Below are 15,258 nucleotides of genomic sequence, written 5' to 3'. Positions count from 1 at the left end.
ACCAATGTCTGGTAATTTCAGCCAAGACAGCAGATAAATTCAGGTCCAAGACATATTCTCACCCGAATCCCCAGAATAAATCCTGAGCTTGGCCTTAACCTATAAAGCTTCCCAGTTGTTTGATTTCGTTTACATCATGTGACTATTTGCGGACAGCCAAATCCTCAGCAGGATAAATTCCCACTGGCCAGCTAAAGCCCACAATAAACATTTTATTCTGTATATATTCTGTATATATTTACACCTATCTGCCTGTTCATCCCTCTGCCGAGCCAACAATCCAAATAGCTTTTCTAAAATTGCAGACATCAGTCAACTTGTATTGCATCAGTCAGCATGCCTTTCTGGAGATACCCAGCTAGACATGAAAGCAAAAAGTGGACATAGTAAATACACAAATACTAAGTGTACTGTTAGGTAGGTTTTGTCGAATGTGGACTTCATCTCACTCAAACTGTAGGTGTGGAGTCTGAGCCTGCTCTGGACTGTTTCCTCCCATGTCATCCTTCATCTACCATTTTACCATCTCTTGCTTTCTTCTTTTCTACATGTTCATGTGGATGGAGACTTACTTTGCTTTCCTGTGCAAGGGAAATACTTTAAGATACTATTTAAAATAATATTTCTAAGATACATTCATGTTGTTCTGAGCACAAGGAGCTGGCTATTTTTAATTGTCGAGTATGACAATATCTTTTAAATATATATTAATTTTTTAACCATTTTCTTCTTGATAGACAATTAGACTTTTTTGCAGTTTTGGATTTGTCCAAATAGATCTTACAAGCACTCTTGTAATGAATCTATCTGTGAGTGTTCTAATTGAATGTGGGCAATTACTTGGGAATGGGACTGCCAGGTCATAGGATAAATGTATATTTAGTTGTATAAGAAATTGTCACTTTTCTCCGAAAGACTTGGACCTTTTTAACTCCAACTAACAATATGCCAGAATTTCTGTTGCCTTGCTGTTGCTCACCAATGTTGGTGTTAGCAGAATGTTTTCCATTTTAGTCATCCCCCCGGTCTCCGTCGTATTACTTTTGTTTGTAAGGCCAGGATCTCCACAGTTGAGGGTTTCCATTTTCAAAAGATGCCTTGAATAGTATCTGCATTCAAGTCCCTCTGTGACTGGAAACTCAAGGTTTCTTCAGCGAACTTAGGAGTTTATTGGAAGCAGGTTTAAAATTTGTCATTTATTTAAAATGGTTCTGGGCTTAACTGGAGCTCCAAATTTTGAGTTCTTGATAATTTGTTTGAGCTAATTCTTAGGGTGGTTTTTGTTTTTGTTTTTGGTTTGTTTGTTTGTTTGTTTTGTTTTTTCTCTATAACACTGAGGTTTTCAAATTAATCAAAATCGTCAGTTTGGCTCTTTGCTTAAACTCAGTACAGGAAAAAAAAATCACAATATAACAGTTAACTTATGAAGTTTCTTAGATTATTAGCAAAGGGGTGACTCTCCTCACTGAAACTTGACAGGAAGTGAGTCAAGTAATATTGGGAAAGTTACCACCAAGGTTCCTCATGGAGAGTCCACAGGTCTTATTTTACTTTAGTGTCAGTGTTTCCTTAGGGCTTGTAATCTATGCTTAAAATTTTTCAAATGCATAAATGTTTTGTGGTTTGGGCTTTGCTTTGTTTTGTTAGCTTAAGTTTATTTTTATTTAGTTATTTTTCATTTCCTATCATTCTCCATAATTCAATTTTTGCTTGTTATAAAAATAACCAAGTGCATTTTATGCTTCTCATGAAATGAGATGTTCTGGCCCTTGCCTGCCAGCCCTGCACCATGGAGGCAGAAGCAAAAGGGTGAGGACTTCCAGGCCAGCTTTTGCTACAGAGAGTCTGAGGCCAGCCTGGGCTACTTAAGGCCCTGTTCAGTTGTTGACACCTTATTTAATTAACTGCTTGTAATACTTGCCACATTCTAACCCCTGGACAATGTATCATTTTGTGCACTTTCAGGAAGGGCAATAGCCATGTGCTTGAGGGCTCTAAAATGGAAGGAATAAATTGCTCATGTGAAGAGGTTGATGCACTCTGCCCTAGACATTGCAAAACACAAACACAAACGAGGCCTTAGCTCTTCTACTGCTTTTTGTTCTCTTCTTTCTGCAACTTCAGTTTTGTGATATACGAAAAGATACTATTTGAGAATTTGTATACATTTTAGCAAGGAAAATCATAGTGCAGCTTTTACATGGTTTAATTTCATCAGATTGTTCTTCTGCCACACTTGCTCAGCTCCTTCCCATAATATTTGTGAGAGGCACAATGATCCCAGTTTCTAGAAAGCCTTCATGAATTTGAGACACTGTCAGATGACCCCCTCTCCCCCTTGGAAACAATTTGATTTAAACATCCCAGTCTCTGTTCTGACTTGCCTTTCCTCAGAACATAATGCATTGCTTTTCTTTCTAGCTGCAAAATAATAAAATATGCTGCTTCAAAAGATATGTAATATAGTGGTGTTTTGGAGAACAACCCCCCCCCCCCGCACATATTTTGCTCCTTTCAATATAAGAAGACCCTGCAGCTTGGAGTGACACTGTGTTGGCCAGTTTTCTGCCTCATAAATGTACAGAACATATGACAGAGTCACCATAAGGTTTGCTTCTTTTCCTGTTTTTTTCTGCATATGAGCCACCAAGACCAATGTCATAAATAGATGAAAATAGACAGCTGTAATTGAGACGGTTAAATAGTATAAAACAGATCTGTTTGCCTTTGACTATTTCCTTCTGCCTTGCCTTTGGAATAAGGCATTGTCTTCAGAATTTTTTTCTAAACTAAGCAATGGATAATACACCAGGATCACATTTTTCTTTTATTTGGGGGAACTGTTAACTGCAATATTCCTTCAGAATCTAGCAGCACCATTAAGAAATGGGACACAGCCAGAGAAATTTCTAAAGACTAACGGTGATATAAAATTGTGGGGTGTGTGTGTGTGTTTAGATGTAGTGAAGTGATGTGGGATGGGGGAAAATCTGGTAACTTGAAGGTAGAAGATTCCTGAAGTTTTCATGGGAGATTCACTTCCTCCAGACAGTGATTTAAAGCTGGCTCCATGTGAGACAAATTAAACAGAAGCAAGATGGTGTTTTTAACTTCCAGATAAAGCCAAATTTTGCACAGCAGTTCTGGGATACAGTTTGTTCTATTTGACCCTGAAAGACCCAGGATAACTGTGCAGGCGTCATGATATGGAGGCTGAGAATTTTGCATTTTTCTGAGTTATATAAGCCACATGTTAGATAAACTCTTGTTCGCTGATGAAATAGTATTGAAAATGAAAACTAATTTTCACTGTCAGGTACTTGGTACATAAAATTTGTTTTAACTTAAAAACAAAGTGGCCATTTTTTTTCTTGCCACTGGTCCACTTTACAAAGAATTGAATCTAAATGTTGCAGTATTTAATCAGATTTCATTTCATTTTAAATGAGTGAGAGCAGAAATAAAGATAACTCATCAGGACATTTAACAGAATTCACCTTTAGGCTTTCTTTAACATCAAATTGATCTGTAAACACTTCCTTTCACTTTATATCACTCAACGCATGCTATCCTGGTTGCATGCAAAATAGTTTCTTTTTTTATCAACATATGAATTGTCTCCTTCAAAAACTGAAAGTGATCACTCCATTTTTTATCATATTTACATATGAATTCAAACATAAATTCAACATTCGTGTAGATTTAGATTGCCCAGAATAGCTATTATAACTTAATTACTTTTTCTCTTTTATCATGAAATATTTATTTTTATCATTAAAAACGTTTGGGTTTTCATAAATTAGGCATAGCAAACAATAAAAGAATATATCTTAGATTAAAACAAAAACCTTGATAAAAAAAAAGTAATTTGAAAATTGGCTCTCTAATCATATTAAGGTTTGGCCCTGATATCAGAGATGTCTTCTAAATGCTAATTGAATGGACCATGTTAGTCTGTCTAGAAACAGAGGTTTTCGATCTCTCTTTGAAGCTAGGAGATTATTGTGCTTTAAGTGTATTTTGGAAATTTCTTCCTACGGCTAAATTGAAAATGTCTGATATTCTCAATTACTTCAAGCGTTTATGATTCTAAGCTCCCAGCAGAACCCGCTGCCAAGGCGGGGAGGGCAAGAGCGGTTACTCAGAAGGACACTTATGTAAGAACCATCAGGGTGGTTACAAGCTTGAGAGCAGGAAACTGTATTTCTGAGTCCAGGCTTTAAGGAATCTTTATTGAGCGTTTTCTCCTCTCAGAGCTGAGACAAAGGCTGATGACTGAGTCCTGAGACTGTCCACAGCTTTGCTCTTTCATTCTGCTGCAGCCCGGAAGATGGTGAGATCCATCCCGAAATCTGCCGGCTTTACATCCAGCTGCAGTGTTGCCTAGAGATGTACACAACGGAGATGCTGAAATCCATTTGTCTGCTGGGGTCTCTTCAGTTTCATCGAAAAGGTACACACATGCAATCGGATGCCAGAGACACAGAGAAAGAGCAAGGAAAGCTGACCTTTTGCCAAGTGTCGTGTGCTGGCCCAGGCACACAAGCAGGAGTTTAAATCTTCAAAAGAAAAGCAGGATATGGGAATTAGTAAATTCACATCACTGCTGTTTAAACACATAAGGATTGAAACTGTGGTAGAAACTGTGCTTAAATGTATCCTTTTCTTCACCGTGTGAATGCGACTTTCACTAGAATCTACAAAGGCTGCAAAGATACGCAAAGGTCTTAGCAGAGTAGTAAAACACTCCCTGAGAGCCCTGTTTCTCTAAATGAAATGTAAAGAGGCAAATTGCATACTGTGTCCCAGTGACTTCAAAACAGGAGGGAACTCGACAAATTAGAGGGAGAGGTGTGAGCAGAGGCGAATCTCACTGGCTTAAACAATCAATGGAATGTAGTGACTTCAGCAACTCTTGCTCATGCTTCAGGACTCCCATTCTGAGTGAGGCTGCCTTGGAGGTGTGGATACTCCTCTCAAGCTTCCTTCCTGCCACAGCCCTGGTCATCAGCTATAACACACCAGTTGACTCCTAAAGGAGGGAAAACTAATTCCAGTTGTAACAGCACAGATCTGGGCTTCATTCTAACCGAATGACACCCTCTTTCTTGAGTAACAGAGGGCTGAAATTCCACTGATTGGCTTAAGTAATGAAGATCTGCTCGTGAAGCTAGAACAGTCTGTATGTAACATGATAGGAGGAGGTTGAATAAGGCTGCTTGGCTTCCATTGCTAAAGCATTTGGCTTATATTTTATTTTTAATTCATCAAAGAATTCCATGGGAACTTCCTGAGTGTGACCTATTCAGAGTCAGGAAGATAGGAGCTGAGAATACATAGGAAGAAATCTGTGCCTATGATTTCAATTTGAAGATAAGGAAGTTCAGTAAGTGGCATGGGGGAAACGTCAGACAACGAAGCAGTTAATGATTTGAAATCAAAGAGGATTGCAATTTGGTGACAGCAAAATGCTGTGATCATTTAGTAGTGAGAAACAAATTTTGCATATATGTGTATGTGTGCATAGAGCAGAACCAGAACCAGTTTTGCTGCTTTCTTTCCAACACAGGATATTTTCTCAATGCATGAGTACTACTTCTTTCCTTGCTCTTTCTAAATGCTGATCTTTCAAGAATTATCATCTTTATTTCTATGGTTAATAAGAGAGAATAGAGACCTGATAGGCTGGGGTCAGAGGGAAGGGGAGGAGGACCTCCCTTATCAGTGGACTTAGAGATGGTCATGGAAAGAGATGAGGGAGGGAGGGTGGGGTTGGGAGGAAATGAGGGAAGGGGCTACAGGTGGGATACAAAGTGAATAAGATATCATGTAGCCCCCCAATTAACTTTTGAAAGGAAACTCTCCCTTCTTCATTCTTTTCTCTAAATTAAAAAGGATCAGTCAGGCGCGGTGGTGTATGCCTGCAATCCCAGCACTCAGGGAGGCAGAGGCAAGCGGATTGCTGTGGGTTTGAGGGTAGCCTGGTCTACAAAGTGAGTCCAGGACAGCCAAGGCTACACAGAGAAATCCTGTCTCAATTAATAATAATAATAATAATAATAATAATAATAATAATAATAATAAAGTATCCCTTGCTCAGATTGTTCCCTTGCACATGTTCACCAGAAAAAAAAAAAAGCATGAGCAGTCCTTTGCTCTCCATGGCCTCCTGTCTTGATTGTCACTCTGTTTAGCCTCGCTTTCTGACTTTTCCTTTTAAAAGAAATTAAATAAGGCTGGGGGTGTAGCTCAGTGGTAGAGCGCTTAGGCCTTAGGTTCTATTCTTAGAATTACAAATAAACAAGCAAACAAATGAATAAGAGCTTTAATTGGCTTTGAACTCATAGCAACTCTCTTGCCTTGGTCTCTGCAGTGCTGAGCTTACAAGCACCAGCCACTCACCATTCTTATTAAAGACATCACTGAAACTTCTAGCACCAGCAGTCAGTAGGCTATGAAGAAAGAAAGAAAGAAAGAAAGAAAGAAAGAAAGAAAGAAAGAAAGAAAGAAAGAAAGAAAGAAAGGAAGGAAGGAAGGAAGGAAGGAAGAAGGAAAGAAAGAAAGAAAGAAAGAAAGAAAGAAAGAAAGAAAGAAAGAAAGAAAAGAAGGAAGGGAGGAAGGAAGGAATGAAGAAGGAAGGAAGAGAAAAAAAGAAAGAAAGAAATGTATTTCCTAAAGGTTTACACCTAGTATGGCAGTCTATGTAGAAAGTCCTAAGAAAGCCTACAAAAAACACTCCTAAAAATAATGACTGTGTTCAGCAAGGTCCAAGAATACCAAGTCAGCCTCCAAAAGCAACAGTATTCCTATAGAGTAGCAATGAACACATAGACATGAAAATTTAAAATGTGGTGCCATTAATTATTATTTAATGTATTTATTTGTATCTAAAACCTTACCAGTATCTGTGGCTGAAATCATAAAATGGAAGAAGTCAAAGGGCTCCTTAATCATTCCCTATGTCCAATGAAATTTCTAACAAACACTCAGCAAGGTTATCTCTGAATACAAACAAAGCTTATTTTAAAATTTACAGGCAGGGGCTAGCAACAAGATCGCTTGGTGGATAGAGGTGTTTGCTGCCAAACCTGTTTACCAACTCACAAATGGCTGTGACTATATGCACAAGACATGCACAGCATCAAGACAGCCCAGGTCTCTGTATGAATGAAGGAAGTTCTTATGAATTCCTACCCTAACTCAAGAGTCCTTGGCAACTGATGACTGCTAGGGGAGAGAGGGTCAGTTACAGTCATGGCTGTGGCCTCTAAGAGGCTATCCATGCTCCAACAGATGGTATCATATCCACTCATAAGGTGGATTCCACGGGCTTTAACAAGAGCACATGAGACTGGGAGGAAAAGGTGGTGGTAGGGATGGAAGAGGAAGTGGTAAGAAGGGAATACATATAATTCATATGAGGAATTCTCAAACAACAAAACAACAAAATAAATAGTGGAGTAGGTGTTTAGGAGGGAGAAGCAGAAGAGTTACAGCAAGTTATAAGCCATCCTAGTCTATAGAGCAAGGCCTTGAAGAGACAGAGGGGGTGGAGAGAGAGAACAAGAGAGAAATGACTAATAAATATATAAAAAATGCTAAATATTTTATTAGCCATCAAGAAAATGCAAGCTAAACCTGCAATGATATTTTATCATGCTGATCAGAATAACCAGGATATTGAATCAACTTACATGCTCATCAATAGATTGAATGATGAAAGTATAACATACATAAGACACATTGATCAGCCATAAAGAATGAAATCATGTTGTTTAAAGAAAAAAAAATTATTAACCTAGAAATCACTTAAAGGAAACTAGACTCAGAAAGAAAATAATAAATAAACCCACATCTTCTGCTCTAATTCCTAACCTTCTATTCATAACTCCTAAAAAGAGAATACCTAATAGTGTCTTTGATTTGTTTGTATTTGTAAGATTAAATCTGTTGGATTTGTGACTGAACTAAAGTCATCATTATTTAAAGTTGAGCAAGTTCCAGGACAGCTAAGGCTATAAAGAGAAATCCTGTCTCAAAAGACAAAAACAGAAAATAAAATAAATAAAATAAAATACAGAGAAGTAGGTGCCGTTGATTCAACTGGGTGTATTTGATGACCATCTGTAATCAATAGCCCATGTGCATTTACTCTTTTATGGGAAGTGTGCACACAGTTTCTCACATTACAAATACACAGCGTCTCACTTGCTTCAAAAGCCTGTTGTGTTCACACATGCAAGAGCTAGGATTGCCTTGGTACCAGTAGAGTTAAGACAATCTTAGGAGGTGATCTCTTTTTTTTTTATGAGAAATTCTTAGTTACTCTAAAAAAATAAATAAATAAATAGAAATATGTGTGGTTAAACCCTATGTTGAAGGTAAGTCAGTAGTGGTAAGCACAAAGGAAAACAGGAAAATGTCATTAAACCTGGGAAATTACACTAGAAACATATTATGAAAGTATGAGACGTTTCCTGTAAGTTTTTAAAGTAAAAAAATAAAAGACTACCAGCATTTAGATAAGGGATGGAATGATTCCATTAAAGAAATCATTTTTAATTTTCCCACCTTATGTTTGTATAATACATCCTTTCTGTTTCTTTCTTCGTTCTATCAATCCCTGTGTTGAACCTAGAGAGTTAATTCTACATTGCTGTTTTGGATTCCTGACTTGTTTATATTGTGTATGAAGTCACATTCCCACTCCTAGGATAGCACAGAAAGTGTCAGCTGGTGTCATGAGGTTTTGTTCTTTCTTGTGGATCATTGGAAGCTGTGGAATAGCTTGTCTCTATCCAGAAAACCTCCAGCCAGTGCACAATATGCATATAAAGCCTGCTGTCTGTTCCCCTGGTAGCATGGGTTGAGAAGAAGAGTATTTGGCTCCTGTGACCACAGATGCCAGATGCCAGAAATGAGCTGAAGAAAACATTGGTTCAAACACTACCGCATATGAGTGTTAGGCTTTAAGAGAAGAACTGGGAACACTAAGATATACATTATGTTCCTGGAACTTGGGATCAATACTGTAAAAGCAGGGTGAGGGAAGTTGACAGTTCTGAGAAAACTTACTGCAGAATGGGAAAGCAGGAGATAAGAAACATGGGAGACTTGTGAGGCCAGCTGTGGGGCTGCGAATTGAGGCGTCATAAGAAGATGGATGGGAAGAGCTTAAGGCATGCCGTGGAAGCTGGCCGCTTGCAAGTTCTAGGTGGGATGGGTGAAGCCACAGGAAAACGGGCAAGAGACCATTCTTCTTTCCCGGGATCGATACATATGCATTACAGCCTACAGATTATTTAATATGTGTGTCACATATCAGCAAGGAGGGACCATTTAATCACCGAACTCGGAGAGTTAAGATGGCAGATGACTTTCCCAAGACAGGTTGTTTATCCAGACAGTGCTACCTTCACTGTAGCTTCAGCATGGGTAATGTTCTAGAGAGAGGATGCCCACGGAGCTTCTTCAGACCCTCCCCCATTGCCCTCCTCCTTTATTGATCCTCCTTTCCAGTGCTGGGTATTGAACCTGTGGCCTTTGTGTGCTACACAAACACTCTACCGCTGAATTACATTCCCCAGCCCCACTAATTCCTTACCTAAGCTTAATTCCCCTCCTCTCCACCCCATCTCTACCTCTCTCTTAGAAATCAGGTAGTCCCCGGTGTCTGCTATTCTTTATATGCTCATACAATCTTCCTACTTGATTTGTTTCTTTTAATGTTATAACGGAAGCTGATGTTTTAAGAATCTTTAGGTGAACTCCTTTCTTTCCCTGTGTTAACTGCTATAATCTTCTTCAGCTTTTCCTTTCTGTAAGGAAAGGAAATATAATTGTAATGGAGTTTTCTAAATAGCTTTATATAAGACCTTCCTGTCAAAGTTGGGCTGGGATTAAATATTGAAACCAAAATTTTCATAGCAATCCACACATGTAGGTTATTCTTATGTCTGAGCACCTCTCTAGCTCTACCAGGAACTCACACACTATTGTACATCTCGCTTAGGTTTTCTGTTGTATGGAGTCATCAGAGTATAAGGTTACTCTTTAGAGAAAGGGGGCATACAAGGTCATTTCAAGAGTTAAGAGCATGGCTTTGTGTTTTGTTTTGTTTTATTTTGTTTTGTTTTTCTGGAAACTATGCCCCAAATCATTTTAGAGCTCCCGCAGTGAACTTACATTTAATAGTGAAGATTGTCCTCCTCTAATTAGGCAAATTCTTTGTCCTTGATCTCAACAGCATTTCATTGGATCTATCTTCTTGTGTAGTCTATGCTCTGTATATATAGGTTTTGCTATCTCATATGTCTGATTGGCACAAGGCATTTGAAAATTTTTATGCTTTCCAAGATCATGCTTTGCCAAAGAAATGAAGAAAAAAATAGTCCTAAAATGATTCTTCTTTTCCATAGCCAACAAAATTAAAGTAAATTACAGCTATGTGATGTAAAACCTACATTTAATAAACATTATTGGGTTATATCAGGTACAGCGTGGCTCTGAATGCTGTGTTTCTATAGGAAGATGACAGATGGGAATAATTTTAGTCATTTTCTAGCTTGAAGTTCTAACTTCAACAATTTAAGTTGTAAATTGGAGCACTGCTTCATATAATCCCATTTCTACACTGATAGTGAAAAATATTTGTTCTCATCTCCTCACACCTACGTAGGTAAGAAATCTGTTCTCATTACATGCGTTATGCTGACCATTAATGTCTGTTTCCTGCCACTGGATGAAATGAACTCAGGGGCTTCATTCATTCTGATGGCAGAAAGTGGAGGCGGGCTGCTAAGGGAACTGAAGATTCTGCTTTTTGACCACCATTTTATCTTTCTTTTTCTCCCCCATTCAATCAGCTAGGAAAACTTGCCCATCCTTAAAAGGGCTCCTTTATATGTGAACTTGCTTTTTTTTTTTTTTTTTTTTTTGCCCTTTTCTTCATCTCACATTGCTCTGTCATTAGCCCTCTCTAACTCTGCTTGCCTCTAGGCCACAGCTTACAGCAAAAGTGGCCCCAGTTCATTTGAAGGCATGCCATTTCCCCACCACCCAAAACCACCCCTCCCCTAACCCAACTCTTTAGGACAAGATGGAATCTTCCCATGAAATGTACTGTCATGGTAAATTAAGATTTTAAAATAGGCAGAGATAGCATCACAAAAAGGGAAAGAAGGAAATGTTTTAAAAAAATCTTTTTATGAGACAGGATTGGGAACCTGGGAACTGACAACTCAAGATGTACTCATGGAAAATAATGGCCCAGAAGCAAGAGGAATACAGGATGAACTCAAGACAGGAATGGATTATAGGCAGGAGAGAGTCCAGAGTATTCAGAGTCATGCTTAGAAACACAAAAGGAAGTGATCCACACAAATGAAAGGAACAAGCAACAAAAAGACAAAAATAGAATTTAGCCACAAGTAAATACTTTACTTTCCAGTGTAAGAAGGAGCAATTGATACTAAAATAGAACAGCGAGTTTAAAAAAGATGAAGCAAAATAAACCCTAAAATAGAAACTGTGGTTGAAATTCTAAGAGAAAACATGAATTCATTCTTTAAGCAAGTATTTGCAGTTCATCTATCATATATGAGGTACTGTTCTGCTAAAAGCCTGCAGTGACAGAGATTGCAAGGGCCCTGTTCTCAAGGAGTATCTATTCTGGAGGGAGGAAAGGGGAGATGAGGAAGGAGGAAAGGAAGGAGGAAGGGAGGCAGGAAGGGAGGGAGGGAGAGAAAGGGAAAGAAGGGAGAGAGGAAAGAAGGTAGAAAGAGAGGGAGGGAGGGAAAGAGGGATAAGAAAAAAGGAAGGAAGGGATGGAGTATGGTGAGAAGGATAGACAATCAAATGTCCTAAAACTCCCAAATATTCAGATAATTGAAATCGAACACACAAATGTAATAAAATAGGATGGGATGGCTACTTTAGATGGAGTAGCCAAAGTTCTCTGAGGACATATCATTGAATCTGACCTGGATGACAAAAAGGAAACAACTTCACCACGATCACACAAAAGACCTTCAGCCAAGAAGGTTGTCCTATTTAAAGAATATACACATAGCCAGATTCTAGAATCCCAAGGGCTGCATAAAAAACATCCATTACACCATTTGTGTCCATCTACACTATAGGATGGAACTTCACAGAGTAAGACACTGTATAATTTAGCCCTGACACCCATTATGGAAAAGCTGCAGTTAGTTATATTGGAAATGCGTCTTGCACTCTGCTCTGCCCTGATTTACAGACTGGAGATAAAGCAAAGCTTCATTCACACACGTGTGTCTTCAATTGTCTTCCCTCCTGTGTGTGTGTTGGAGGGGGGGCGGGGGGGCTCTGGTCCTGCTTTCTCACATGGCTACATGGGGCCAACATGAAAGCTGCTACTCTGGAGTCACTAACTTCACTATCGTGAGACAAGAAAGACAGAAAAGGATAATGAGTGTTGAAGAGGGGGGATAGTGCCTCATCACTTCCAGATTCTAGGGCGATGAGGAGCCCTGTGTTTAGTATAATCATTATCCTTGCCCATGTGTTTTGTGGTACAATGAACCTCTACTTATCATCATGTAGAAAAGCCTTGAAACTATCTTTTAATATGGATAAACAACTTACAGGATTACGGTGAGCTATTTCCACTCTAAATCGCATACTTGTTAAAGCAAGAGAGGGTGCAGGTAGATTACATAACAGATGCCCTATGTTTCCTTAGTTTTTTTTTTTGCACAGTGCAGAGTCAGAAAAGCTGAGAGCCACTCTGAATGGGCAGCTGTGCATCTGACGTAAGCTGTGTTCACTGTGTTCTTTCCACTCCGGTCAGTACAAAGGCTGTGCCGAAAATCTCCTCTGTGGTGACTAGCCCAGCAGATGTGTCAGAGCACGTAAGGCCTGGGAAACTTGCCCCTGAAATCAAGGAAATTATGGGGCAGCGATATACTATGAGCTTGGAGAAGAGTGGTTTGATTTCTGCACAGAAGTGCCCAAATGGGTAATCCTGACTTGCTGGATCCTGAAGGCCAAACTAAGGACCTACAAGGAGACCCTGTCAATGTCAGTGTCTCTGATTGCTACCAGGTGGCTGAAGAAAAGAGAAAAGGCAAGAATGGAAGAGGAAAGAAAGGAAGAGGGGAAATATATGAAAACACAAATAGGGAGAAAGGACGGGAGTATGAAGAGAAGAGAGAAGATACCTCTAGAGCAGGTGTGGCCAAAGGCTCCCCACTCGATCTAGCCAGTGACTGGGACTTGAGAGGCTGGAGGACTCTGGCTCCCCTGAGATGCCTCATTCCTGTTGTGGCCTTCTTCCTCCTGAGAGACTGACCATTTCTAATGAATGTGAGAATATCCCGCCTAGCCTTTCCATGGTTGATTTCTCTTGATTTTTCCCTCAAACATCCCTCTTATGTTATCCATAAACAGGCTAAAAATACATGTGAATTTCCAAGGAGCTAAAAGCGAAAATCTGTGCAAGGCTTCAAGGAAAGTGGCCAAAACTTTAGTGCCTTAGCTCTGAACAGTGATGCAGCTATCTTAGCATAATTTCAAGGTACTCTGCAGGCTCTCAGTCTCATTTCTTCCCCCTCCCCCAAGCAAATATTTGTTCACTGAGGCCTGAAATTGATTTTCAGGGTACAGAACTTTTCATTTCATAATAGGGAAATGATTTGGGATGCACAGTCACTCTCCTAGGCAAAGCAAAATGTGGTTTTGAAGTCATCATTTGGAAGCATGCTGATTCCTTTCCTAAGAGCAGGACAAGGAGCCCAGCCTGGTGCTGGAGAACAAGTGCTCCATTCCAAGGTCAGGCAGGCAAAGGAAGGAAGCTGGGAATGGACAGCTCAAACTGGTTGCTGACAGAATGTGTTGGGAACTATCTTTTCTGCTAAGTCCTTCATGTAGCTCAAAAGGACATCTATCAACTGACCCTGATAGCTTTTCTAGTCTCATAGACTACCAGCAATACCCATATTTACCCCCTGTACCCAAGTCTGGCACACACAAAGCATCTTGAACTATTTTGTGGAACCTCAACAGACATGCGCTTTCCTGTGTATCTTTTTGCCTGAAATAATATGGCCCAGTTTATCCAGCTCCACATTCACCCCTCCCTGCCGGCCCATCCCCGAACTTTATTGAGGGTGATAATTTTGATGTGACTTCCTGCAGAAAGCTACTCCTGACACCCGAAGTGTGGGCTGTCCCTCAAGCATCCCCATGTTGCTGAAGATGGCACGTGTTACCTAAAGGCTGTCATTTGTCACCTGTTTTCTTGTCTGTTGTTCTCTGTCGACTTCAGTGATCTTGACTATATCCCCAACATCCAACACAAGACTCCAAAATTCAAATAACGCTTATTGAATAAGTAGATGAGTTGCTTGCATTCTCCATCTTAGGTCAGCAGAAAGAGAATGCAATTAGAAAGGAAAATATAACAGAAGTGTTGACCTGACCTTGTGAACATTTCCCTTCCTAGTTAAAATTTTTTTCATCAAAATAATAGAAAAATATATTAGGAAAAGAATAAATCCGTATTGGTTTGTCAGGGTGGGGTAATTGCTTTATGAAATAATGACATATCTCAATAGATAAGAAAAGCAAGTTTATCCATTTATGGCATAGTCCAGTGATGTCAGACATAGGGCATAATAACATCGATCCCGCTTTCCTAAAGCATGGGCATTCCATAGAAGGATGTTTAGGAGGGGGTCTGAAGAGTCCACTGTCCATAGCTGTCATGTGGCCCTTTCCAGCTCGGGGGAGAGGGGAGTAGAGACTGGCAAACACAGAATATCTCCCATAACTCTGAAAAACAAACAAGCAATACCTAAGCAAAGCAAAAATGTTTAAAGAATTTCTCCAAACTGACAAGTGATTGTGATTGAATATAGTAGGAATAAAAGAACAGAGGAATCCAGGCAGATAAAAATCTCAGGAAGAAACAAAAATAATTCAAACGACAGTAAAACAAAGAAGAAAAAGAAGAAGAAGAAGAAATCAAACCCAGAAACACTTTAAACCTAGTTTAAAAAAATACACACCACAGGAAAGGTTCCTAGAACTGTTAGAGTTCATATTTGAATCTGTGCTTAGAAAGAGTTAGGCTACACCAGCTTTCAGCAGAAGCTACTAGTGTCCATCTTGGGGAGTAAAACAGAACATAGTGTGAAATAATGCTACCGCTGCACACAGACAGAAACAAACAAACAAAAAAAAAAAAAAACAGTGAATTCAGTGTTACAGTCAATACCA

The 15,258-nt window shown here is 39.4% G+C and overlaps 1 protein-coding gene across 1 annotated transcript in view; it reads left to right on the top strand.

The window, feature by feature from the left end:
• The window catches only part of Rgs7bp (regulator of G protein signaling 7 binding protein), a 106,054-nt gene that overhangs the window by 68,919 nt on the left and 21,877 nt on the right, over positions 1-15,258 (top strand). Inside the window, exon 3 of the mRNA XM_021654031.2 lies at positions 4,323-4,453. Coding sequence (XP_021509706.1) covers positions 4,323-4,453 — 131 coding nt within the window. The remainder of the gene's footprint in view (positions 1-4,322; positions 4,454-15,258) is intronic.

This window comes from Meriones unguiculatus, chromosome 6 (assembly GCF_030254825.1).
Source record: "Meriones unguiculatus strain TT.TT164.6M chromosome 6, Bangor_MerUng_6.1, whole genome shotgun sequence".
Taxonomy (NCBI): domain Eukaryota; kingdom Metazoa; phylum Chordata; class Mammalia; order Rodentia; family Muridae; genus Meriones; species Meriones unguiculatus.
This window is presented reverse-complemented; position numbering and strand designations above follow the sequence as displayed.